The sequence below is a fragment of the Mytilus californianus genome, unplaced genomic scaffold, assembly GCF_021869535.1.
Source record: "Mytilus californianus isolate M0D057914Y unplaced genomic scaffold, xbMytCali1.0.p SCAF_14, whole genome shotgun sequence".
Lineage (NCBI taxonomy): Eukaryota > Metazoa > Mollusca > Bivalvia > Mytilida > Mytilidae > Mytilus > Mytilus californianus.
This window is the reverse complement of record NW_026262626.1, coordinates 30096290-30121731: the sequence shown is the minus strand read 5'-3', so window position 1 is coordinate 30121731 and position 25442 is coordinate 30096290. Positions and strand designations below refer to the sequence as shown.

At 33.0% G+C, this 25442-nt stretch overlaps 2 protein-coding genes across 2 annotated transcripts in view; both read right to left on the bottom strand.

Moving 5' to 3' along the window:
- The window catches only part of LOC127724644 (uncharacterized), a 336855-nt gene that overhangs the window by 31841 nt on the left and 279572 nt on the right, over positions 1 to 25442 (bottom strand). The window contains exon 34 of the mRNA XM_052231669.1: positions 22220 to 22381. The gene's annotated coding sequence lies outside the window, so the exon portion shown is untranslated. The remainder of the gene's footprint in view (positions 1 to 22219; positions 22382 to 25442) is intronic.
- The window catches only part of LOC127724734 (dnaJ homolog subfamily C member 8-like), a 77102-nt gene that overhangs the window by 21645 nt on the left and 30015 nt on the right, over positions 1 to 25442 (bottom strand). The window contains exons 5-7 of the mRNA XM_052231829.1: positions 19966 to 20060; positions 17304 to 17375; positions 9139 to 9230 (exon numbers count right to left, since the gene is read on the bottom strand). Coding sequence (XP_052087789.1) covers positions 9139 to 9230; positions 17304 to 17375; positions 19966 to 20060 — 259 coding nt within the window. The remainder of the gene's footprint in view (positions 1 to 9138; positions 9231 to 17303; positions 17376 to 19965; positions 20061 to 25442) is intronic.

Below are 25442 nucleotides of genomic sequence, written 5' to 3'. Positions count from 1 at the left end.
CAAAGAACCCCATATATTCAATTTTTGTTGAAATCAAAAAAGTTTTATTTTGGACCCCAACTTGGACCAACTTGAAAACTGGGCCCATAATCAAAAATCTAAACACATGTTTAGATTCAGCATATCAAAAAACCCCAAGAATTCAATTTTTGCTAAAATCTAACTAAGTTTAATTTTGGACCCTTTGGACCTTAATGAAGACCAATTTAAAAAACGGGACTTAAAATTAAAAATCTAAATACACCGTTAGATTTGGAATATCAAAAAACCCCCATAATTCAATTTTTGATGAAATCAAACAAAGTTTAATTTTGGACCCTTTTGACCTCAATATTAACCAATTTGATAGCGGGGCCCACAAATAAAAAATCTAAATACATGTTTAGATTCAGCATATCAAAGAACCTCATATATTCAATTTTTGTTGAAATCAAACAAAGTTTAATTTTGGACCCCAATTTGGACCAACTTGAAAACTGGGCCCATAATCAAAAATCTAAATACATGTTTAGATTCAGCATATCAAAGAACCCCATATTTTCAATTTTTGTTGAAATCAAACAAAGTTTAAATACTGGACCCTATCTTGGACAAACTTGAAAACTGGGCCCATAATCAAAAATCTAAACACATGTTTAGATTCAGCATATCAAAGAACCCTAAGAATTCAATTTTTGTTAAAATCAAACTAAGTTTAATTTTGGACCCTTCGGACCTTAATGTAGAGCAATTTAAAAAACAGGACCCAAAATTAAAAATCTAAATACACGGTTAGATTTGGAATATCAAAGAACCTCATATATTCAATTTTTGCTAAAATCAAACAAAGTTTAATTTTGGACCCTTTGGACATTAATGTAGACCAATTTGAAAACTGGACCCAAAATTAAAAATCTAAATACACTGTTAGATTCGGCATAACAAATAAATAAATGTGATCAAAGATTTTACAAATCTAATGCGCCATACTGTGCAATTAAAGATTACTTCTTGAAATTTTTCAATATTTGAAATTTGAAAAAAAAATAATATTTGAAGAATAATTCTTTTTAATTTCTGAAATCTGAAATGAGAAAAAATTGACCCCCCACAATTTCTTTTTATCCCCCCTCTTTTTTCCCCCAAAAAATTCTTTCCCTCAAGATATGGTCATAATCTCAATTCAAATTTCCAATGGAGTTGGCAACCATAATTACCCATTTAAATTTACCATAGTGCTAACTTAATCTATTTTATAATAGAAATAAAAATATAGTGTCGAATCTTTCATATGGATTTTTTTGTAAAAAAAAAAGATGCAACATTTGCAGATATTTTTACTGGTCTTCCTTTATAAATATGCATTTCTTTAAACATAATTTAAAAGCAGTGTAAGGGAAGTAACAAAAAAGTTGTATTTGGATAACCTCCCTTACACTGTTTTAAATTATCTATATTGTTCATTAACCATTACTTTATACATAATTTAAAAGCAGTGTAAGGGAGATAATTTCAATGATGTATTTGATTTATCTCCCTTACACTGCTTTAAATTATGTTTTGTACTAAAGTATTTGTCCATTAACCAGGACAACCTTGTTCTTCCCCCTTTTTTGCCCCTAATTCCTAAACGGTTTGAGCCATAACCCCCCAAAGCAAATCCTAACCATCCCTTTGTGGTATGGGAACTTGTAGTATAATTTCAGAGAGATCCATACACCGTTCCACAGTGATTGTCTGGAAACTAGAAAATGCTTATTTTTGGCCCCTTTTTGGCCCCTTATTCCTTAACTGTTGGTACCATAACCCCCAAAATCAATCCCAACCTTCCTTTTGTGGTATTTAACCTTATGGTCAGATCTATTCAAGAATTAGTTTCATTGTCAGTGCAATGTTTATAATTGATGCATGACTTCCTTTTTCGACATGTCATTTATGGATAAGTTTTAGTGGTGTGAGGACTTTCTTATCATTTGGGAAATATTTTTAAAAAAATGCGTTATAGATATTAGGTGACACAACAGTAGAAAGAAAAGGTAGGAATTGTATGTTTCCTGATTGTGAGTATGAATGTAAATCATGTAATATTTTAGTGAGGAATTATCCTTTTTTATTTACAGTTTAAATCAATTAATACATTTGAGTTACAACTAAATTTTATTTCACAGCCAATAAGATTTAGGTAATTTTTTATCTGAAAGAATTTTTTTCTTTTTATTTGCAAAATAATAGAAACAAGCATTCTGAGAGTATTGCATGGCAATACATAGTCCCCTACTGGTTAAAAATTCATTGCATTGGAACAAAATGCTAACTTGATCTGTAACTTGTCATGGTGTAAACTATATAAAAAATATTAAGTCAATATCTTCAAGCATGACAAAAAATGTGTTGAAAACTGATTATTTAAGTGAATTTTCTAAGTCCAAGGACCATAATTCTGCCAAAATCATCAGACCGGAACAAAATTCGAACTTGATCTGTAACTTGTCATGATAAAACAATACACCAAATATCAAATCAATATCTCCAAGCATGAAGAAAAAAAGTGTGGAAAACTTATTTGCCAGACAGACAGACAGACAGACAGAGTGCAAACCTAAAGTCCCCTTTGACTTCGTCGGTAGGGGACTAAAAACTTGCACTTCACCCCTATGTTCTATTTTTAGCTATGTCAGCCATCTTGATCTTGTCGGACATTTTTTTTAAACTAAATACCCTAACGGTGATTGTGGCCAAGTTTGGTTGAATATAGCCATGTAGTTTCAGAGGAGAAGATTTTTGTAAAAGTTAACAGACAATGATGACAGATGACGACTGACTACGAATGCCAAGTGATGAGAAAAGTTCACTTGGCCCTTTGGGCCAGGTGAGCTAAAAAATGTATAAGATACTTAGAACTTGATCAACAAATAAGATAAATATATAATAATAATAATAAACGCTGTTCCTATTCTAAATATGCATTTAATTTGCCACTGGATGTTAAACAACTAACCTTCCTTCCATCCTAAATAATATACACTTATTGACTGGTTATAATGAGGGTAATAGTAAGTTTGATGTCCCTGATATAACAACTTTTGCTAGAGGCAAAGCAAACAGCAATAGCTAGTATCGAAGGAACAAAAAACTTGCTTTTACCCTTATAACCAGCCATTAAGTGTTTTTTTTACATGGAACAAGAATATTTTCTAAAAAATTGACATACACCACCTGCCAAAAAAAACAGTCACATATACATGCACAAGATGAACTACAAATTTTTAGTTTTGCCTGTATGGTATTTGTGAATATTCTATTTACTGTAATCAAAACCAGGAATCCTTGTATAAAAAATTACGACTAACTAAAATTTATTACCGTACACCAAAGCAATCAACAGATTATGAAGAAAACAAAAGACCCATACCATACATTTGTTATGTTGTTGTTCTTTAGATATGTCACATAGATTTTCATTTCCTTTTTTAAAATGCACCTGAGAAGTATTTTATTAATTTGAAAACATACTTAGATGACTACGATGACAAACTCATACAGATTATACTCTGTTTCGATATTTCAGAGTTTTACTTTACCATCACCGAATGTCCAAGTGATGAATTTATATTCAGCTTTCATTTAGCAAAGCCTTCTACCAGTTATCTTAGCCAGCCAATGGTTATGATCTGGCCCCCTCCGCTTCACTTTTTCTCACATTTCAACACCTCCAAACTAAAGATAGTACAAGTGCTGCCATTGGACAGGAATGGTGTAGTCCAAAGGGGCATGACTGCAGTCTTTGTTTGACCTTGTTAAGCTAGAAACTCAGGATTTTGGTAATTTGGTCAGATAAGACAATGACTTCAGACAAACAATTTCCTGAACTGTCATACTTTTATTGCTATTATTCCAAAGCATATAAGAGAATATATTAAACAAAACAGTAATCTTGTAAGTTTTGGAACGTTTAACTGTATTGACACTTTTTTGGAAAGATTATTGTACAACAAAGTCAAAATTTGTATACAAAGATCTTGTAGACAGAAAAGTGCAACTGCCAACAGAGAAATTCTTGCAAAGGGAGGATAAAATATAAATAGAAATTGCAGATTAGTCAAAATATTTTATTTTATAAAAATATAACGTTAAGACACATATTTAAGAACTTTTCAATACAAATTTTTGCCTAGAATAATAATATTATTGTAACTTATACTTTCTTGTATACAAAGATCTTATAAACAGAAAGGTACAACTGTCAACAGAGAAATTCTTGCAATTGGAGGATATACTATATATAGAAATATTATTAGTTAAACTTAAACTTAAAAGGTTCAAAGCTTTACACATTTTTGAAGGTTTCTTAAGAAAAAAATGAAGTGTTTTTTTGAGTGTCCAATGACACATCTTCTATGAGAATCTTTTTCACTAAAATTGAAACAATATTTTGTGAGCATTACACTACCAAAGAAACACATTTTTCTTGGCCTTAAACTAGTTTCCTTTTGAATATGTTAATCATAATAGCAGGGAAATATATATATATATACAAATGCAAATTGTATGATAAGAGAGCTTAAAGTTGAAATCAGAAAATACCAGCCAAATGAACATTATATAGTTAATAAAATGCTCCGCAGGGCGCAGCTTGATACGACCGCAGAGGTTGAACCCTGAACAGTTGGGGCAAGTATGGACACAACATTCAAGCTTGATACAGCTCTGAATTTGGATTGTGATTAAATATTTGACACAGCATAGGTTTCTGACACAGAATGAATGTGGTCTAAGAACTTAAAAATTTTAAATTGGACATTCACCTATTATGGTCCAATATCCAAAATCTAAATACATGGTTAGATTCAGCATATCAAAGAACCCCAAGAATTCAATTTTTGATGAAATCAAACAAAGTTTAATTTTGGACCCTTTTGACCTCAATGTGGACAAAGTTGATAATGGGGCCCAAAAATCAAAAATTTAATACATGGTTAGATTCAGTATATCAAAGAACCCCATATATTCAATTTTGGTTGAAATCAAACAAAGTTTAATTTTGGACCCCGATTTGGACCAACTTGAAAACTGGGCCCATAATCAAAAATCTAAATACATGTTTAGATTCAGCATATCAAAGAACCCTAAGAATTCAATTTTTGTAAAAATCAAACTAAGTTTAATTTTGGACCCTTTGGACCTTAATGTAGACCAATTTGAAAACGGAACAAAAAATTAAGAATCTAAATACACGGTTAGATTCGGCATATCAAAGAACCCAAATAATTCAATTTTTGATGAAATCAAACAAAGTTTATTTTTGGACCCTTTGGACCTCAATGTGGACCAATTTAAAAACGGGGCCCAAAATCCAAAAACTTAATACACGGTTAGAATCAGCATATTAAAGAACCCCAAGAATTCAAGAATAAAACCCCATTGAAATTGGTCAAGAAATAAGCAATTTATACGAAGTATCTTCTTTTGCACAATACTGTGCAATTGAATATTTCTTGCTATTGCGCAATACTGTACAATTGACAATTTCTTGCTATTGCGCAATATTGTGCTATTGGATATTTCTTGCTATTGCACAATACTGTGCAATTGAAGATTTCTTGCTATTGCGCAATACTGTGCAATTGCAGATTTCTTGCTATTGTGCAATACTGTGCAATTGAAAATTTCTTGCTATTGCACAATACTTATTATATAATAATTTACACATCATGTTTGGTGTGTATCTCCTACCATATCATTATTATTTGCTTTTAAATATAAAACAGAAATAACCAACTTAAAATGGAAAATTTTAAAAGAAAAAAAGGAAAAAAAAAAAAAATCCCTCCCCCCCCAAATTTTTTGAACCCCCTTATGATTCATCACCCCAAAACTCAATCCCAGCTTTCCCTTTGTGGTATGGTACCTTGCAGTACAATTTCAGAGAGATCCATACACTTGAACACAAGTTATTGTCTGGAAACTAAAAAAATGCTTATTTTTGGCCCCTTATTCCTAAACATTTTGGGCAATTACCCCCAAACTCAATTCCAGCTTTCCCTTTGTGATATGGAACCTTGTAGTACAATTTCAGAAAGATCCATACACTTATACACAAGTTATTATCATGAAACTAGAAAAATGCTTGTTTTTTGCCCCTTTTTGGCCCCTATTTCCTAATATTTTGAGGCAATTAACCCCAAAATCAATCCCAGCATTCCCTGTGTGATATGGAACATTGTGGTACAATTTCAGAGAGATCCATACACTTGAACACAAGTTATTGTCTGGAAACTAGAAAAATGCTTATTTTTGGCCCCTTTTTGGCCCCTTATTCCTAAATGTTTTGGGCAATTACCCCCAAACTCAATTCCAGCTTTCCCTTTGTGATATGGAACCTTGTAGTACAATTTCAGAAAGATCCATACACTTACACACAAGTTATTGTCATGAAACTAGAAAAATGCTTGTTTTTTGCCCCTTTTTTTGCCCCTAATTCCTAATATTTTGAGGTAATTACCCCCAAAATTAATCCCAGCATTCCCTGTGTGATATGGAACCTTGTGGTACAATGTCAGAGAGATCCATACACTAACACACAAGTTATGTCTGGAAGTTACAAAAATGCTTATTTTTGGCCCCTAATTCCTTAACTGTTAGTACCATAACCCCCAAAATCAATCCCAACCTTCCTTTTGTGGTATTGAACCTTATGGTGAAATTTCATAGAGATCCATTCACTTAAACTAAAGTTAGAGTGCAAAAAACCAATGTGTCTTCGAACGACGCTGGACGATGACGACGACGACGACGCCAAAGTCATACCAATATACGACCGCAAAATTTTTTTGCGGCCGTATAAAAATAAATGGAGAATGTGTCAATATGGACACAGATGATGCCCCCGCTTGCATACAACATTATAAAGGGACATAACTCAAGAACAATAAAAGTGACGCTACCCTAATTTGTACTTGATCTTAGTTTTGTGGTCATAAGTATTGTGTATAGGTTTCATGTTTGGTTGGGGCAAAGTTAAGTTGCAGAACAGAAACTGAAAATTTTGCAATTTTTTCGATTTATAAAGGGGCATAACTCAATAATGGTTAAAGTGACACTACCCAAATTCAACTTGATCTGTGTTTTATCAGTGGAATGCAAAATTAAACATTGCATTGTATAAAGCATTGATTGAAGTTGATTCAACTATAATCATGGACAAAGGAAGATAACTCCAATTTTAAAAATTACTTGAACAATGACATCATTGATATTTTTAGAAAAAAAATGTAAAGGGGAGTAACTCTAGAACAGTAAAAGTGACGCCACCAAAATTCAAACTTGATCTGTGTATTGTGGTAATAAGCATTGTGTATAAGTTTCATAACATTTGGTTGAGGCAAACTTAAGTTAGAGAACGGAAATGAAAAATTTTGCAATTTTTCCATTTATAAAGGGGTATAACTCTAGAACGGTTAAAGTGACGCCACCAAAATTCAAACTTGATCTGTGTTTTGTAGTAATAAGCATTTTGCATAAGTTTGATAACATTTGGTTGAGGAAAACTAAAGTTAGAGAACGGAAACCAATTTTGGGACGTACGGATGTATTGTAATAACTCCAATAAGGTGTTGTCTGACAATTTCAGCCATGTTTACTTATTTGTAGATCTGGTCTTTCTGATCTGATCATTTTTCTTAAAGAAATTTTCTCTATCTATTATAGTTTTCAAAACAATAGGCAATAAAGAGCTGCACCATGGGCGCTTGATATGCCTGTTGCCCTTATAGCTTGTCTAAATGCTTTAAATGACTTTCTATGATCAACTAGAAATACTGTGAGCACTGCTCAAATAGACCCCTCCCTCTTCCCCCCCCCCCCCAAAAAAAAGCACAAAATAAACATGCACACACAGTGGTATCCATTGCCATTGACACAAAACATGAATCACTTGGCACTATTAAGGCTATCTCAAGTTTAACTGAGTTTGTGTCCTTGATTTTCACCTATATATATTTTTGTTCTTGTTTACAACACAATTTTTGAAAGAAAGCGTGAAAAATGGACAATTTCTGACGATTTTTTAACGAATAAAGTTCCATAACTCTGCAATGTCATATTAGAAATTTTAACAAAATCGAAAGGGAATATGAACAATTCACCAAAGTTTCTTGAAAAATGAAAATTGCTCAAAAGCATTTTTGAGTTAAAGTCAGAAAACTGGAATATCCCCCGTTTTTTTATGAATGAAATCCCATAACTCAGAAACAAAATCTAAAATTGGTAAAAATTGAACAGAAGCTTACATCAGTAATAATAAATAATTCACCAAAGTTTCATGAAAATTGGTAAAAGCGTTTTTGAGTTATTCCCCGAAGAGTTGATGACAGACGGATGGACGGAAAGATTGACAGATGGACAATGGTATACCATAATACATCCCATCTCAGATGGATGTATTTAAACATTGAAAAAATTTGAGGGCAATAACTCCTATAAGAAGTCATCTGACAGTTTTGACGTTATTGGATAGCAGGTAGATCTCAACATTCTGAACTTTTCTGCCTATGTCAGAATTTCTGTATTTATAGCGATTTTCAAGATAATAGACAAATTTGGCAAATTGGTACCAAAAAACCATTCAGGGAAGTACATAATCTACATTTACTGAATAATCATCTCTTAGGCCTGAGACAATAATTGCAAATTAAAAAATCACATCTCCTTTATCTCAAAAAAAGTTTTTATAGTGTAGTGTACTAAATGTACTTTTGGGACAAATCATATCAAAATTTTAGAAAACTTCATCCGCTTTAACTCAAAATATGGACAATTTTCTGTTAGGGGTCCATTAATAATTTGGCAGCATCAGACATACTAATTTTTTACCTTTTACAACTGGGCATAATCACTACTTTACCTTAAAATTCCTGACCCACACTTTTTGAGTTTTTGACATGTGATTTCATCCTCCCCCCTCCCCTACTTACTATTTAAAGCATTAAAGATAAAGAAATAAATTTTGAAAGTGTATGAAAATAATTTGCAAGTTATACACTGTCCACACTAGGGACTATATTTGTAGACAACGAAATCAAAGGAGGATATCTGTGTCTCTGGACAAGTAGTAGCAAATCTTTATAAATGCACAGCTAATTATTTCCAGAGTATTTTTACCTTTCATGCATGTCTTTAGCTTCTCTTTCCTGTCTTAGTCTTTCCAAGTCTGCAAACAATTTACAAGTTTGTACATACACAGCATGTTTGTACTGAAATGGTAAATGAGATAATTAATGCATCAAGAACAAGGTGCAATCAAAGTATAATTCCATCATGATAGTTGCCATCTTTTAAAGCTATCTTTTCAGCTTTAATAGGAATAATGCATCATCCAAAGCAGTCATAATTTAAACTAGAGGCTCTAAAGAGCCTGTGTCGCTCACCTTGGTCTATGTGCATATTAAACCAAGGACACAGATGGATTCATGACAAAATTGTGTTTTGGTGTTGGTGATGTGTTTGTAGATTTTACTTTACTGAACATTCTTGCTGCTTACAATTATCTCTATCTATAATGAACTTGGCGCAGTAGTTACTTTAAAATTTACAAAAATTTACAAAATTTATGAAAATTGTAAAAAATTGACTATAAAGGGCAATAACTCCTTAAGGGGTCAATTGACAATTTTGGTCATGTTGACTTATTTGTAGATCTTACTTTGCTGTACATTATTGCTGTTTACAGTTTATCTTTATCTATAATAATATTCAAGATAATAACCAAAAGCTGCAAAATGTTCTTTAAATTACCAATTCAGGGGCAGCAACCCAACAAAGTGTTGCCTGATTGGTCTGAAAATTTCAGGGCAGATAGAACTTGACATAATGAACAATTTTATCCTGTCAGATTTGCTCTAAATGCTTTGGTTTCAGAGATATGAGCCAAAAACTGCATTTTACCCTATGTACTATTTTTTAGCCATGTCTGCCATCTTGGTTCGCGGGCGGGGTCATCAGACACATTTTTTAAACTAAATACCCTAATGATGATTATGGACAAGTTTGGTTAAATTTGTCTCAGTAGTTTCAGAGGAGAAGATTTTTGTAAAAGATTACAAAAATTTACGAAAAATGGTTAAAAATTGACTATAAAGGGCAATTACTCCTTAAGGGGTCAACTGACCATTTTGGTCAAGTTGACTTATTTGTAGATCTTACTTTGCTGAACATTATTGCTGTTTACAGTTTATCTCTATCTATAATAATATTCAAGATAATAACCAAAAACGGCAAAATTTCCTTAAAATTACCAATTCAGGGGCAGCAACCCAACAACAGGTTGTCAGATTTGTCTGAAAATTTCACAGCAGATAGATCTTGACCTAATAATCAGTTTTACCCTATGTCAGATTTACTCTAAATGCTTTGGTTTCAGAGATATAAGCAAAAATCTACATTTTACCCCTATGTTCTATTTTTAGCCATGGTTGGTTGGCGGGGTCATCGGACAAATTTTTTAAACTAGATACCCTAATGATGATTGTGGCCAAGTTTGGTTAAATTTGGCCCAGTGGTTTCAGAGGAGAAGATTATTGTAAAAGTTAACCAGATGGACGACGACGGACGCCAAGTGATGAGAAAAGCTCACTTGGCCCTTTGGGCCAGGTGAGCTAAAAAATTCTTTAAAAAAATCGTAAAACAAAAGGGGTTCTGCGGAAGCCTGTGTCTCGCCTGGGATTGCTGCTGTCAGTGTAAAAGTGTAATGTTGACTTAAAAAGTGAGTCCATTTATCAGTAAAATACAGAATTTTAAAAAAAATCAAACTTTTTTTAAGATGCTATTTCATGGTCTTGAACATTAGCTTCTGTCCAAGTTTCATAACAATCCATGAAGATTTAAAAATTTATCATGTCAAAAAAGTTTAATGCCAGCCTGTCTGTAAATGTTACCGTTACTGTAAAAACTCCATCTATACTGAAAATGAAAAAAACATATTTTCAAAACTTTGATTGAGACATAATCTCTTAATCATAAAAAAGCTTCTGCCAAAGTTTTATAAAGTTCTATGAAGGTTTGATTAAGCAATTGATGTGTAACAAACTTAAACCCCGGACTGTATCTATTTGTTAAATTTAAAAAAAATTAAGTCCATTTATTAGTTAAATACAGAAAAATGAAAATAAATATTTTCAAAATTTGCTCTGAATACTGTATTTTTGTCATAACTAAGCTTCTGTCCAGATTGCCTAGAATTACATGAAGGTTTGACAAAGTTTTTGATGACTGAAAACTTTAACCTCAGACTAAATCTGAATGTTAACTGTAAATAAACTGTTGACACAGAGATATTTCTCGCCTGTTGGCATAAAATTCAGAAAAAGACAATCTGATGGACAGCAACATTGCTAATCAATTCAAAGTCGCTGGACCAACTAGTGGGTAGGGCCTCAAAATGGTTGACAAACTGAGATGTACAGACAGCAATGTAACTTAGAAAATATTGTCTATTGTAAGTAGTTCCTATCAAACTACCTTAATCATAAAACTTAACATTGAAAATTGTTAATTAATTCAAAGTCACTGGACCATGGCCTAGGGGGCAGGGCCTAAAAATAGTCGTCAAACTGATATGTACTGATAGTAATGCAACTTTATAGAATATATCATTGATCTATCGCAAGTATTTCATATTAAACTAACTAAAGCAGAAAACTTATCATTGAAAATTGCTCATTAATTGAAAGTCACTGAACCATGTCCTAGGGGGCAGGGCCTCAAAATAGTCGTCAAACTGATATGTACTGATAGCAGTGCAACTTCACACAAAATATCATTGATCTATCACCAGTAGTTCTCATCAACCTAACTTAAGCAGAAAACTTAACATTTAAAATGGTTTATTAATTCAAAGTCACTGGACCATGGCCTAGGGGGCAGGGCCTCAAAATAGTTGTCAAACTGATACTTACTGATAGTAATGCAACTTCATACAATATAGCATTGATCTATCACATGTAATTCCTATCAAACTAACTTAAGCAGAAAACTTAACATTGAAAATGGCTAATTAAATCAAAGTCATTGGACCATGGCCTAGGGGCAGGTCCTCAAAATTGTCGTCAAACTGATATGTACTGATAGTGATGCAACTTCATACAAAATATCATTGATCTATCACAAGTAGTTCCTATCAATCTAACTTAAGCAGAAAAGGTAACATTTAAAATTGCTAATTAATTCAAAGTCACTGGACCATAGTCAGGGGACAGGGCCTCAAAATTGTTGTCAAACTGATATTGTACTGATAGTAATGAATCTTCATACAAAATATCAATAATCTATCACAAGTAGTTCCTATCAAACTAACTTAAGCAGAAAACTTAACAATTGTTGACACTGTCAACGCAGCCGTCGCCGGAAAAGCAATCACTATGTCTCGCTTTATGCAGGCAAGACAAACTAGAGGCTCTCAAGAGCCTGTGTCGCTCACCTGACTCTACTTTGGTTTTAGAAATCATGTAAAGATAGATAAAAATCATAACAGATACCCAAATAATGATTGACTGCAAAGTAACAACACTTGGTCAGCACTTCATAAGGAACATTCATGCCATGTTTGGTTTCATTCCACTCAGTGGTTCTCTAAAAGAAGACATTTGTATGTATTTCCCATAGGGTCCTATGTTAAACTAAGTCCCCCGCTGGCGGCCATCTTGGATGATGGATCGGCTACAAAGTAACAACACTTGGTCAGCATCTCATAAGGAACATTCATGCCATGTTTGGTTTCATTCCATTCAGTGGTTCTCTAAAAGAAGTCATTTGTATGTTTTCCCAATAGGGTCCTATGTTAAACTAAGTCCCCCGCTGGCGGCCATCTTGGATGATGAATCGACTACAAAGTAACAACACTTGGTCAGAACCTCATAAGGAACATTCATGCCATGTTTGGTTTCATTCCATTCAGTGGTTCTCTAAAAGAAGACATTTGTATGTATTTCCCATAGGTCCTATGTTAAACTAAGTCCCCCGCTGGTGGCCATCTTGGATGATGGACCGACTGCAAAGTAACAACACTTGGTCAGCATCTCATAAGGAACATTCATGCCATGTTTGGTTCCATTCCATTCAGTGGTTCTCTAAAAGAAGACATTTGTATGTATTTCCCATAGGGTCCTATGTTAAACTAAGTCCCCCGCTGGCGGCCATCTTGGATGATGAATCGACTACAAAGTAACAACACTTGGTCAGAACCTCATAAGGAACATTCATGCCATGTTTGGTTTCATTCCATTCAGTGGTTCTCTAAAAGAAGACATTTGTATGTATTTCCCATAGGTCCTATGTTAAACTAAGTCCCCCGCTGTTGGCCATCTTGGATGATGGACCGACTGCAAAATAACAACACTTGGTCAGCACCTCATAAGGAACATTCATGCCATGTTTGGTTTCATTCCATTCAGTGGTTCTCTAAAAGAAGACATTTGTATGTATTTCCCATAGGGTCCTATGTTAAACTAAGTCCCCCGCTGGTGGCCATCTTGGATGATGGACCGACTGCAAAGTAACAACACTTGGTCAGCACCTCATAAGGAACATTCATGCCATGTTTGGTTCCATTCCATTCAGTGGTTCTCTAAAAGAAGACATTTTTATGTATTTCCCATAGGGTCCTATGTTAAACTAAGTCTCCCGCTGGCGGCCATCTTGGATGATTGATCGGCTACAAAGTAACAACACTTGGTCAGCACCTCATAAGGAACATTCATGCCATGTTTGGTTTAATTCCATTCAGTGGTTCTCTAAAAGAAGACATTTGTATGTATTTCCCATAGGGTCCTATGTTAAACTATGTTCCCCGATGGAGGCCATCTTGGATGATGGATCGGCTACAAAGTAACAGCACATGGTCAGCATCTCATAAGGAACATTCATGCCATGTTTGGTTTCATTCCATTCAGTGGTTCTCTAAAAGAAGTCATTTGTATGCATTTCCCATAGGGTCCTATGTTAAACTAAGTCCCCCGCTGGCGGCCATCTTGGATGATGGATCGGCTACAAAGTAACAACACTTGGTCAGCACCTCATAAGGAACATTTATGCCATGTTTGGTTTCATTCCATTCAGTGGTTCTCTAGAAGAAGTTCAAAATGTAAAAAGTTAACGCCGACACCGGACGACGACGGACGACGCCGGACGACGGACAACGGACGCCAAGTGATGAGAAAAGCTCACTTGGCCCTTCGGGCCAGGTGAGCTAAAAAACTAAGTCCATTTATCAGTAAAATACGTAAAAAAATGGAAATAAACATTTTTAAAATTTTGCTCTGGATACTGTTTCCATCATAAACAAGCTTCTGTCCAAATTTTCTAAAATTCCATGAAGGTTTGACAAAGTTATTGGTGTCTAAAAAAATTTGGACAACAGACTGAACATAAATGATGACACCGCTGCCAAGGGAATCTAGGATCGCTATGTCTCGCTTTCGCAACAATCGCCAAAAAGAAATGTTATATCCAACATCACATCTACTGTCATCATGTCAAAACAGACTAAAACCTTGAACCAATATATTACTTTATATATTTGCAGTTGCACAAAAATTCAAATTAATCAATCAAGGAAGTCTGAATATTCCCATAAGCATGCTTAGATAGACATGATAGAGACTATCAAGATTGGCCTGATTCAATCCCTTAAATCTTGCTTGCCTGCAGTCTTTTTGATAAATATGAGTTTCTCAGTATCTCAACTGACACCCTGTAATGGGCATAATAGAATTCAAAATTGATTAAATGGAAAACAACCTTCATTAAACAGTATATGGAATAAACATCAAAAGAATTGTAATTCTATCAAATAGAAATGTAAATTGTTTTGGATGTACACACCTTTATGAAGATAGAGGCATATTTATTTCAAAAGAAATTTTCTGTTCACTTTCCAATGTGTCTTATGTAAAATGTTGTTTAGCTTTCCCTGCCAAAGTGTTTTAGTTTCTCTACAAGGTACTATATGTTACTAATGTCCCTTTAGAGTTTAGAATTTCTTGTCAGATCTTTCAGCTTACAGAACAATGAAAGCTATGTTAAATAACAAGCTTCATCAACCATGCCTTAGTTTATGCATTGGTACGCTATTAAACCATTATCGTTCAAGGGAATTACCGTAGAAAGGCTTGTATAGTTCGCAGTGGTACATAGTCCGCACCCCCTTCTCCCCACGAAATTTTAGGTAAAAAAACTTTTTGTAACTGTTAGAAAAGGTCTAATGAAACTCCGGTAATTTCAAATCCTGTGCGGTCGTTTACAGTATTTTCTTGGAAAAACCTGTTTTCCATCATCAAACAGAAGCTGAAACTGCTTGTTAATGATTCTAGAACGCTTCATGATTGTTAAAATAAGTTTAATTCACTTAAAAAACAATTTAGAAACTTGTGTATGTTTAAACAGGAAGTTTAAAAAGCACGTGTAAAAGAAGAAATTAACCGGTGAGAGTCGAAATCCGTACATAACAGATATCACTATAATACGACTTTGAAAGTAAAACAGTTCCATCCTTTTGTAAAACAGTCTTTAATATATCTATCACATTAATGTTTGAAGGGTCTTAAGCTAATACAAACCATATAAGTCAGTATGAAACACCAAAACGGAACGAACAATAACCGATTTCGTTTTGTAGTTTACAAATTCTAAGCTGGTTTACGGTTGTCTTTTTCACTATGTTTGTATCGTTTCAATCGAGCAGATACCAGTTTATTTCAACCAATGCATTGAAAAGAAACGAGAAATTTGTAATGAAAGGTTAAGTTTTTATATTTATCAGTATTAATTTGATATTGAATAGAAATAACTTATTAATATGGATGAGTTAAAATTATTAGTTTGAAAAATGATAAGAGCGCCCTCTACAATAGAAATAACAAAGATGGCGGAACGTAAACAAACCACCTCGACCGCGAAATTGAATTTTTTCTCTTATTTCTTGCTTGTTGTACTCTATAGTCCGCACCCCGTCTGGAAGGTCCAATTTTGGAGAATAAAACCGCGGACTATACAAGCCTTTCTACGGTACATGACAATCATTTCCACAACATATATTTCTGAATAAATTCTTTTCTGAGTAACAGTAGCAATTAACTATGATTGATTGATTGATTGATTGATTGATTGATTGGTGTTTATAGTTGTGCTATTTTGTGGCATTCAGATTTTTGGTGGAGGAAACCAGAATGCCTGGAGAGAACCACCAACCTTAAACTATGACATGATCCATCAATTTACTAGTATTAAAAACATAATCAAATATAAATATAAATTTACCTAAACCAAATGGTAAAATGGTAAAATTGGAATCAATCAGGATTTGTAGTCATGCAATGATTATGACACAATATGAACAACAAAAAAAATAGATACTTTTCCACAGATTGACTTGAAGGTTACCTGTCGATTTAAACTTTTGCAAGTTCTTTTGTCCCATTGAATAAATACAATAGCTATTGTTCTCTGTGTAGTTTATTCACTGGGACCTTTAAATTTCTTCTAGGAGAAATCTATGACTCATTGTTTAATTTACCTGAGTAAAAAAATTATCTTGCAAAAGTTTAAATCAACAGGTAACCTTCAAGTGAATTTGTGGAAAAGTATCATTTGGTTCGCAATAAAAGAATCAAATTTTAAAACCAGAAAGTTAATATCTAAATTTCTGGTAAGTGACCATAACCTAGAAGTTGAAATGGGAAGATATAAAAATATACATTTTGTAAATTTTGTAATAAACTTGATGATGAATATCATTTTTTTCTAGAGTGTGAACTGAGCTTAACTTTAAGAGATCAGTTATTTTTATAAATCAATACTATAAAACCTGGTTTTACAGATACTAAACCACAGTTCAAGCTAGAACATTTAAATCCCAAATCTGAACTTTTGACAGTAGTGGATGACTTTATAAAGCAATCTTTAAAGTTGCTAAAATGAGGTCCATGAACATCAAAAATTTCATCAACATAACTATGCTTCTGTTTTTAATATGTTTAAACTTGTAATTCTTGAATATTTTGTTAAAATTGCGTTATTTTTTTTTTTTTTTGCTTGACCCATATGGGTGTAATTTGCTAAATATATATTTGTTTTGTGCATTCACATTAATGAAGAGCACAAAGAAGAAGACAAATTAACTTCATACAGATCACAAGTGTATTTCAATTTAAAGTTAAACCGTTATATGGCAAACAGTTTGCCCTAATAAGCAATAAATAGTTTTGCTCTTATAATGCAAGCAATTATCATTGATTTAAGTTCTATGTTTGGAAATAATCAGTTTGAACTCTAACCTGTTCTGTATCATCTTCTGGTATAATAATTGGTTTTCCTTCTTTCTTTAATTGTTTTCTTTTTTGTTTCATCTGAAATATAACAATTTTACCATGTTTTAAAAGATAGATATATATCTCTGAAAAACAAATGGTTAATGTTTTAAATCAGTGTGTGACATAAATAAACTGAGATAAAGTTGTTCAAAGTTTACATGAACAAGAGACTCTTCAGAACCTAAGACCCTTTGTGCCAGGTGGGCAAAACTAGAGGCTCTTCATAGCCTGTGTCCCTCACCTCGATCTATGTGCATCTTCAACTGCACTCTCGAACATTGTAGACTGGAACATAATCCATGACTCAAATCTCTGTTCTGTTGATCATGTCTTTATGATAATTTTTAATGAGAACAGCTTCTCTCTATATATAATAGTTGTTGCCCATAATACAAAAAATGGGTACGGTAGAAAAAAGATTGTCTTTTAAGGGCAATAACTCTAAAAAAGAGTTATCCCACAATTTGGGCTATGTTCATCTATTTGTAGATGTTGTTTAAGCGATCATTTTTGCAAATTACAGTTTTTTATTATATGTCAAAGTATTCCCCAAAAAGCTAAAGTCATCATTAATGGGCACTAATTCATATAAAGAGTTGACTACAATTTCAGCCATCTTGACATATTGTGGATCATATCCTGCTGACCTTTTTTGGCTTTTAAAAGTTTCTATATATCTATTAAAGTTTTTCAAGAACTTACCTCATAGGCAAAAACACTAAAAACTTTTCATTTACGGGCAATAACTTCTAGACAAGTATAGTTATACACAAATACATCATTTTGTAACTTGAATATCTGAGTATATATTTCATTGATAAATTTCTTGAAATGTTAATAGGTAGGATGTATAGAATGTTGTGCTCAATGTTTTGTGTATATCAAAAGTAGTGATAAAATCTGGAAGATTAAAAACTACCAGGCCAGCCACTTAAGGGTTTAGATTGAATGAATGCAATCTTTACCCCAAACATTAGTCAATTTTTTCAGGGCAACAACTCTTATAAGGTCTCATCCAATGGTTTCCTTCATATCAGCTTTTTTTGTATGTATATCCTGTATTTCTGATCGTATTACAGTTTTTACCCATTTTATATAGTTTTTGAGTTTATAGGCAAAAACATGAAAATTAGCCCAAAATCATCAATTAAGGAGTAATCTGATAACTTTGGTGCAAACAGGGAGTAATTAGATTTTGACATTCTAAGAATTTTTGCTCTCATAATATTTTCTCTGCCTATTAAGGATTTTAAGATATGACAATGCATTTGACCCTTGTCCTTTTTTTAGCCATGTCAGCCATGTATGCTCCCTGACAAGAAAAAACTCACCAACTTTATATTAAATACCATAAGGATTGATCACCCCAATAAAATTGAGAATGGAAATGGGGAATATGTCAAAGAGACAACAACCCGACAAAAGAGCAGACAACAGCCGAGGGCCACCAATGGGTCTTCAATGCAGCGAGAAAATCCCGCACCCGGAGGTGGTCCTCAACTGCCCCTAAATAACATTGTGTACTAGCTCAGTGAAAATGGATGTCACACTAAACTCCAAAACATATAAATGAACTAAAATTAAAAAAACATACAAGACTAACAAAGGCCAGAGGCTCCTGACTTGGGACAGGCGCAAAAATGTGGCGGGTTAAACATGTTTTGTGAGATCTCAACCCTCCCCCTATACCTCTAGCCAATGTAGAATAAAGAAACACATAGCAATACGCACAGTAAAACTCAGTTTAAAAGAAGTCCGAGTCCAATGTCAGAATAGGTAACAAAAGAAACTAAGCAAAATGACAATGATACATAAATGAACAAAGGACTACTAGCAGTTACTGACATGCCAGCTCCAGACCTCAATTAAACTGATTGAAAGATTATGTCTTCATCATATGAAAATCAAGTACAATCCCTTCAGTTAGGGGTTTAGTACCAAGTTTGGTTGAAATTGATTCAATAGATTAAGAAGAGAAGATCTTTAAAAATCAACAGAAGATGGATGCCTTTGGGCCAGGTGAGCCAAAACAAAAGGGGGTGCAGCCTCATACCAACATTTTGTCAAAACAATAATAGAAAATTTTATTGGTTGACTGGCAGAAGTATAATAAAATATCTGTCAAATCCATATAGAAACTTGATATTGAAAAGTGAATCATAACTCAAAACTATTCAGCTGTTTATTCCTTAATTGTCAGAAATATTGTCATGCATTTTAGCATTAGGTGTTGTTTTTGTTGATTTCAAATTACATAAAGCAAGGCATTACTTCATTCCAATGTTCATTCACATTTAAAACAAGACAAACAAAATGTGGTATGATTGCTAATGAGATAACTATCCACAAGAATTCAAATGATGTGGATATAAGCAATTATGTCAAATCATTGAAATAGACAATTTTCCAATTTTTCTGAATATCATGCAGTTCCACTTGTTATCTTATAAAAAAGTTATTAACTATCTAGTATACAATCATGGTCTGACCCTCTACCTTTTGGTCTCAATGGGGCAATACAGTTTTCCTTTGATAAATACCAAGGCCAACACTATAATATACTTTTAGTCCTTAGTTGTTGAAGTACAAACATGTCAAGTAATATCAACATCATCAATATACTAACCATGTCCTCTGTTCTTGTCTTGGCCTCTTCCACTATTTCTTTACATCTTTTATAACCTTCTTCATTTTCTAAGGTTTTATATGCTTTATTTACAGCTAAAAAATAATAAAAAAACAAATTCCTACTATTACAAGCTATTGAGAATCAAAATGTGTGCATCTAACTGGTGAATTCTGATAGTCTCAGAAGACTATGTTTAACCCAGCCACATTCATTATGTGCCTGTCCCAAGTCAGGAGCCTATAGTTCAGTGGTTTTCAGTGGTTCATGTCTGTCATATTTGTTTTTCATAATTTTTTTTGTTATAAATTAGGCCGTTTCACATTATACATGTCAGGGCCTTTTAAAGCTGAGTCTACTGTATGGGTTTTTCTCATTGTTGAAGGCCGTACTGTTTCCTATAATTGTTTACATCCACTTCATTTGAAATCAGGTGGAAAGTTGTTTCAATGGTAATCATACCACATTTCCTTATTTCTATATTGATAACGAAAACTAAACCTTAATTACCGATCCAAGAAATGGGGTCAAGGTCAGGTGAACACTGTGTGACAAAAAATTCAAAAAATCGCAAGGAAGGTTCCTTTCATCAATCCTCACAATAATGGAAAGTTTGGAGGAAATCAATCCAGGAATACTGGAGTTAGTGTCACTACAAACTGCTCAGAGTCTGAAAAGACCAGTTTTTGTGCTCGACCAGTAAAGTCGAGCACACATTTTACTCGACTAGTCTCGACATTGTCTCGACAGTACTTAACTGTACTTAATTGTACTCGACTAGGTCTCGACTTTACTTAATTAGTCTGATTCAGTACTTGGTATAGTCTGAAATGGTCTCGACCAAAGCTCGACCAGTCTCGACCTGTCTCAACCAGTCTCGACCTGTCTTGACTAGTCTCGACTCAGTCTTAACCAGTCTCGACCTGTCTCGACTAGTCTGGACCTTCAAATTTAGTCTTCACTGGTATTGATCAGCCCATCTAACTAAATTAAATAAAGATCTTACAAAATTCCAGTTTATTTGTTAGATTGATTCATTGCTGTGAAATGAAAGAATTTAATTAATAAGTAAAAAAAAACGATTAAATTCAGATAGGCATCTTTATTTTTTTTATAACTTTTTCAAATCAACTTGGATTTTCATCTAACTAAACAGCTACCTTGGTAATATATTAATCTTACTGAATCCCAGGTTGTTAAGAAGTAATCTAGGTCAAAAAAGCTAGGATTACAGTTCGGACAAAATAGAGATAGTACACTTTAATTTTTTTTATAACTTTTTCAAATCAACTAGGATTTTCATCAAACTATACAGCTATCTTAGTAATATATTGATCTTACTGAATCATAGGTCATGTAGTTTGGTGTATTGCTGTCAAATTTAAGAATTAAATTAATCTAGGTAAAAAAAGATTGAATTTGCAGTTCGGACTATATTCAGATAGTACACTTTAATTTTTTTTATAACTTTTTCAAATCAACTAGGATTAAATTCATCAAACTATACAGCTATCTTAGTAATATATTATTCTTACTGAATCATAGGTCATTATGTAGTTTGGTGTATTGCTGTCAAATTTAAGGATTAAATTAATCTAGGTAAAAAAAGCTTGAATTTGCATTTCTGACTATATTCAGATAGTACACTTTAAATCTTTTTATAACTTTTTCAAATCAACTTGGATTTTCATCAAACTATACAGCTACCTTGGTAATATATTGATCTTACTGTCACAAAGGTCATTATGTAGTTTGGTGTATTGCTGTCAAATTTAATCTAGGTAAAATAAAATGCTACGCTGGGGCGCAGCTTGATACGACCGCAGAGGTCGAACCCTGAACAGTTGGGGCAAGTATGGAGACAACATTCAAGCTTGATACAGCACTGAATTTGGATTGTAATTAAATATTTGACACAGCATAGGTTTCTTACACAGAATGAAAGTGGTCTAAGAACTTTCATATCATATCATTATTATTTGCTTTTATATATAAATCAGAAATAACCAATTTAAAATGGAAAATTTTTTGAACCCCCTTAGGATTCATCACCCCCAAACTCAATCCCAGCCTTCCCTTTGTGGTATGGTACCTTGCAGTACAATTTCAGAGAGATCCATACACTTGAACACAAGTTATTGTCTGGAACCTAGAAAAATGCTTGTTTTTTGGCCCCTTTTTGGCCCCAAATTCCTAAACGTTTAGGGCAATTACCCCCAAACTCAAACCCAGCTTTCCCTTTGTGATATGGAACCTTGCAGTACAATTTCATAAAGATCCATACATTTACACACAAGTTATTGTCCTGAAACTAGAAAAATGCTTGTTTTTTTGCCCTTTTATGGCCCCTAATTACTAAAATTTTGAGGGAATTACCCCCAAAATCAATCCCAGCCTTCCCTTTGTGATATGGTACCTTACAGTACAATTTCAGAGAGATCCATACACTTGAACACAAGTTATTGTCTGGAAACTAGAAAAATGCTTATTTTTGGCCCCTTTTTGGCCCCTTATTACTAAACTTTTTGGGCAATTACCCCCAAACTCAATTCCAGCTTTCCCTTTGTGATATGGAACCTTGTAGTACAATTTCATAAAGATCCATACACTTACACACAAGTTATTGTCATGAAACTAGAAAAATTCTTGTTTTTTGCCCCTTTTTTGCCCCTATTTCTAAAAATTTGGAGGCAATTACCCCCAAAATCAATCCCAGCATTCCCTTTGTGATATGGAACCTTGTGATACAATGTCAGAGAGATCCATAGACTTACACACAAGTTATTGTCATGAAACTAGAAAAATGCTTGTTTTTTGCCCCTTTTTGGCCCCCAATTCCTACAATTTTGAGGCAATTACCCCCAAAATCAATCCCAGCATTCCCTTTGTGATATGGAACCTTGTGGCACAATGTCAGAGAGATCCATACACTTACACACAAGTTATGTCTGGAAGTTACAAAAATGCTTATTTTTGGCCCCTTTTTGGCCCCTAATTCCTTAACTGTTGGTACCATAACCCCCAAAATCAATCCCCACCATCCTTTTGTGGTATTGAACCTTATGGTAAAATTTCATTGAGATCCATTCACTTAAACTAAAGTTAGAGTGCGAAAACTAATGTGTCTTCGGACGACGATGACGACGATGACGCCAACGTCATACCAATATACGACCACAAAAATTTTTTTGCGGTCGTATAAAAAGCTAGGATTTGCAATTTTGGACAAAATTCAGATAGTACACTTTAATTTTTTTTATATCTTTTTCAAATCAACTTGGATTTTATCAAACTATGCAGCTATATTAGTAATATATTATTCTTACTGAATCACAGGTCATTATGTAGTTTTGTGTATTGCTGTCAAATTTAAGAATTAAATTAATCTAGGTCAAAAAAGATTGAATTTGCAGTTCGGACTATATTCAGATAGTGAACTTTAATTTTTTTTATAACTTTTTCAAATCAACTAGGATTAAATTCATCAAACTATAGATCTATCTTAGTAATATATTGATCTTACTGAATCATAGGTCATTATGTAGTTTGGTGTATTGCTGCCAAATTTAAGGATTAAATTAATCTAGGTAAAAAAAGCTAGAAATTGCAGTTCGGACTATATTCAGATAGTACACTTTAAATCTTTTTATAACTTTTCAAATCAACTTGGATTTTCATCAAACTATACAGCTACCTTGGTAATATATTGATCTTACTGAATCAAATGTCATTATGTAGTTTGGTGTATTGCTGTCAAATTTAATCTAGGTCAAAAAAGCTAGGATTTGCAATTTTGGACAAAATTCAGATAGTACACTTTAATTTTTTTTATAACTTTTTCAAATCAACTTGGATTTTTATCAAACTACGCAGCTATGTTAGTAATATATTGATCTTACTGAATCACAGGTCATTATGTAGTTTGGTGTATTGCTGTCAAATTTAAGAATTAAATTAATCTAGGTAAAAAAAGGTTGAATTTGCAGTTTGGACTATATTCAGATAGTACACTTTAATTCTTTTTATAACTTTTTCAAATCAACTTAGATTTTCATCTAACTTTACAGCTACCTTGGTAATATATTAATCTTACTGAATCCCAGGTTGTTAAGAAGTTTGGTGTATTGCTGTCAAATTTAAGAATTAAATTAATCTAGGTCCAAAAAGCTAGGATTTGCAGTTCAGACAAAATAGAGATAGTACACTTTAATTTTTTTTATAACTTTTTCAAATCAACTAGGATTAAATTCATCAAACTATACAGCTATCTTAGTAATATATTGATCTTACTGAATCATAGGTCATTATGTAGTTTGGTGTATTGCTGTCAAATTTAAGGATTAAATTAATCTAGGTCAAAAAAGCTAGAATTTGCAATTTGGACTATATTCAGATAGTACACTTTAGATTATTTCAAAGCAACTTGGATTTTCATCCAAATCTATAGCTATCTTTATTATATATTATTCTTACAAAAAACAGGTTATTTGGTAATTTGGTTTATTGCTGTCAAATTTAAATATCTAAATTATAGGTATCTATCTGAATTTTGTCAAAACTGAAAATTTTAGCCTTCTTTTACCTATTAACTAGGTCATTAAATTTGACAGTAATACCAGAGACATATATACACAGAGATTGGCAACTCCATGAAATCCCGTTAAAAAACGCGGCCAGGAATGAGATTCTCGTCGATAATTATTCTACAACATGTAGACAAGTCAGGGATGAATAACCTCGATAACTAATCAAGAAAAGTGATAGGAAAACTTATTTCAGATCAAATAAATTCTTTTTCTGAAAAACTACTTGAAATAGTTGTATTTTTTTTAATGTATTTGATTGAGAAAATATTTTTTTCTTTTTTCGGCATTTCTTTTAATTTAAAAAGTAAAATCTGGTAATGATCATGATATTACAAGAAACATTCCTTTGCTAAAGTTTGCTTCTAAATTACACAGTGAAATTATGTGTGTCCGATTTTCCGGTCATTATTTCCTTAGAGTTGTGACTGTGAATTCACAGGTGTGTGATTACGCAATTTATTGCCCTTCGATCACCTGAATTTTGCCGGAGGTGAAGTTCTATGTGGATTATTACTTGGTAATTGTTTTTACAACCAAACAAATTCTGACATTATTTTAACCATGACCAGAACTTTATTTTAACAGAAACACTGGGCTATACTATGAATAGGGTAAACGGACAGAAAGTCACAGTACAAAAAGTCACAGGACATAGTCTATGAATAGGGTAAACGGACAGAAAGTCACAGTACAAAAAGTCACAGGACATAGTCACAAATTGGATAGGACAAAAAGTCACAAATAATTTATTGACAATTGTTTGAATATATAAGAGAAAGATCTTCAAATAATATCTTTTTTTACATTTATTCATTTTTAAGTTCAGGAAATTGTTCATAAGCCTTGATAAATAAAAAATTATTAAATTTTAATCATGCAAATAATATATTT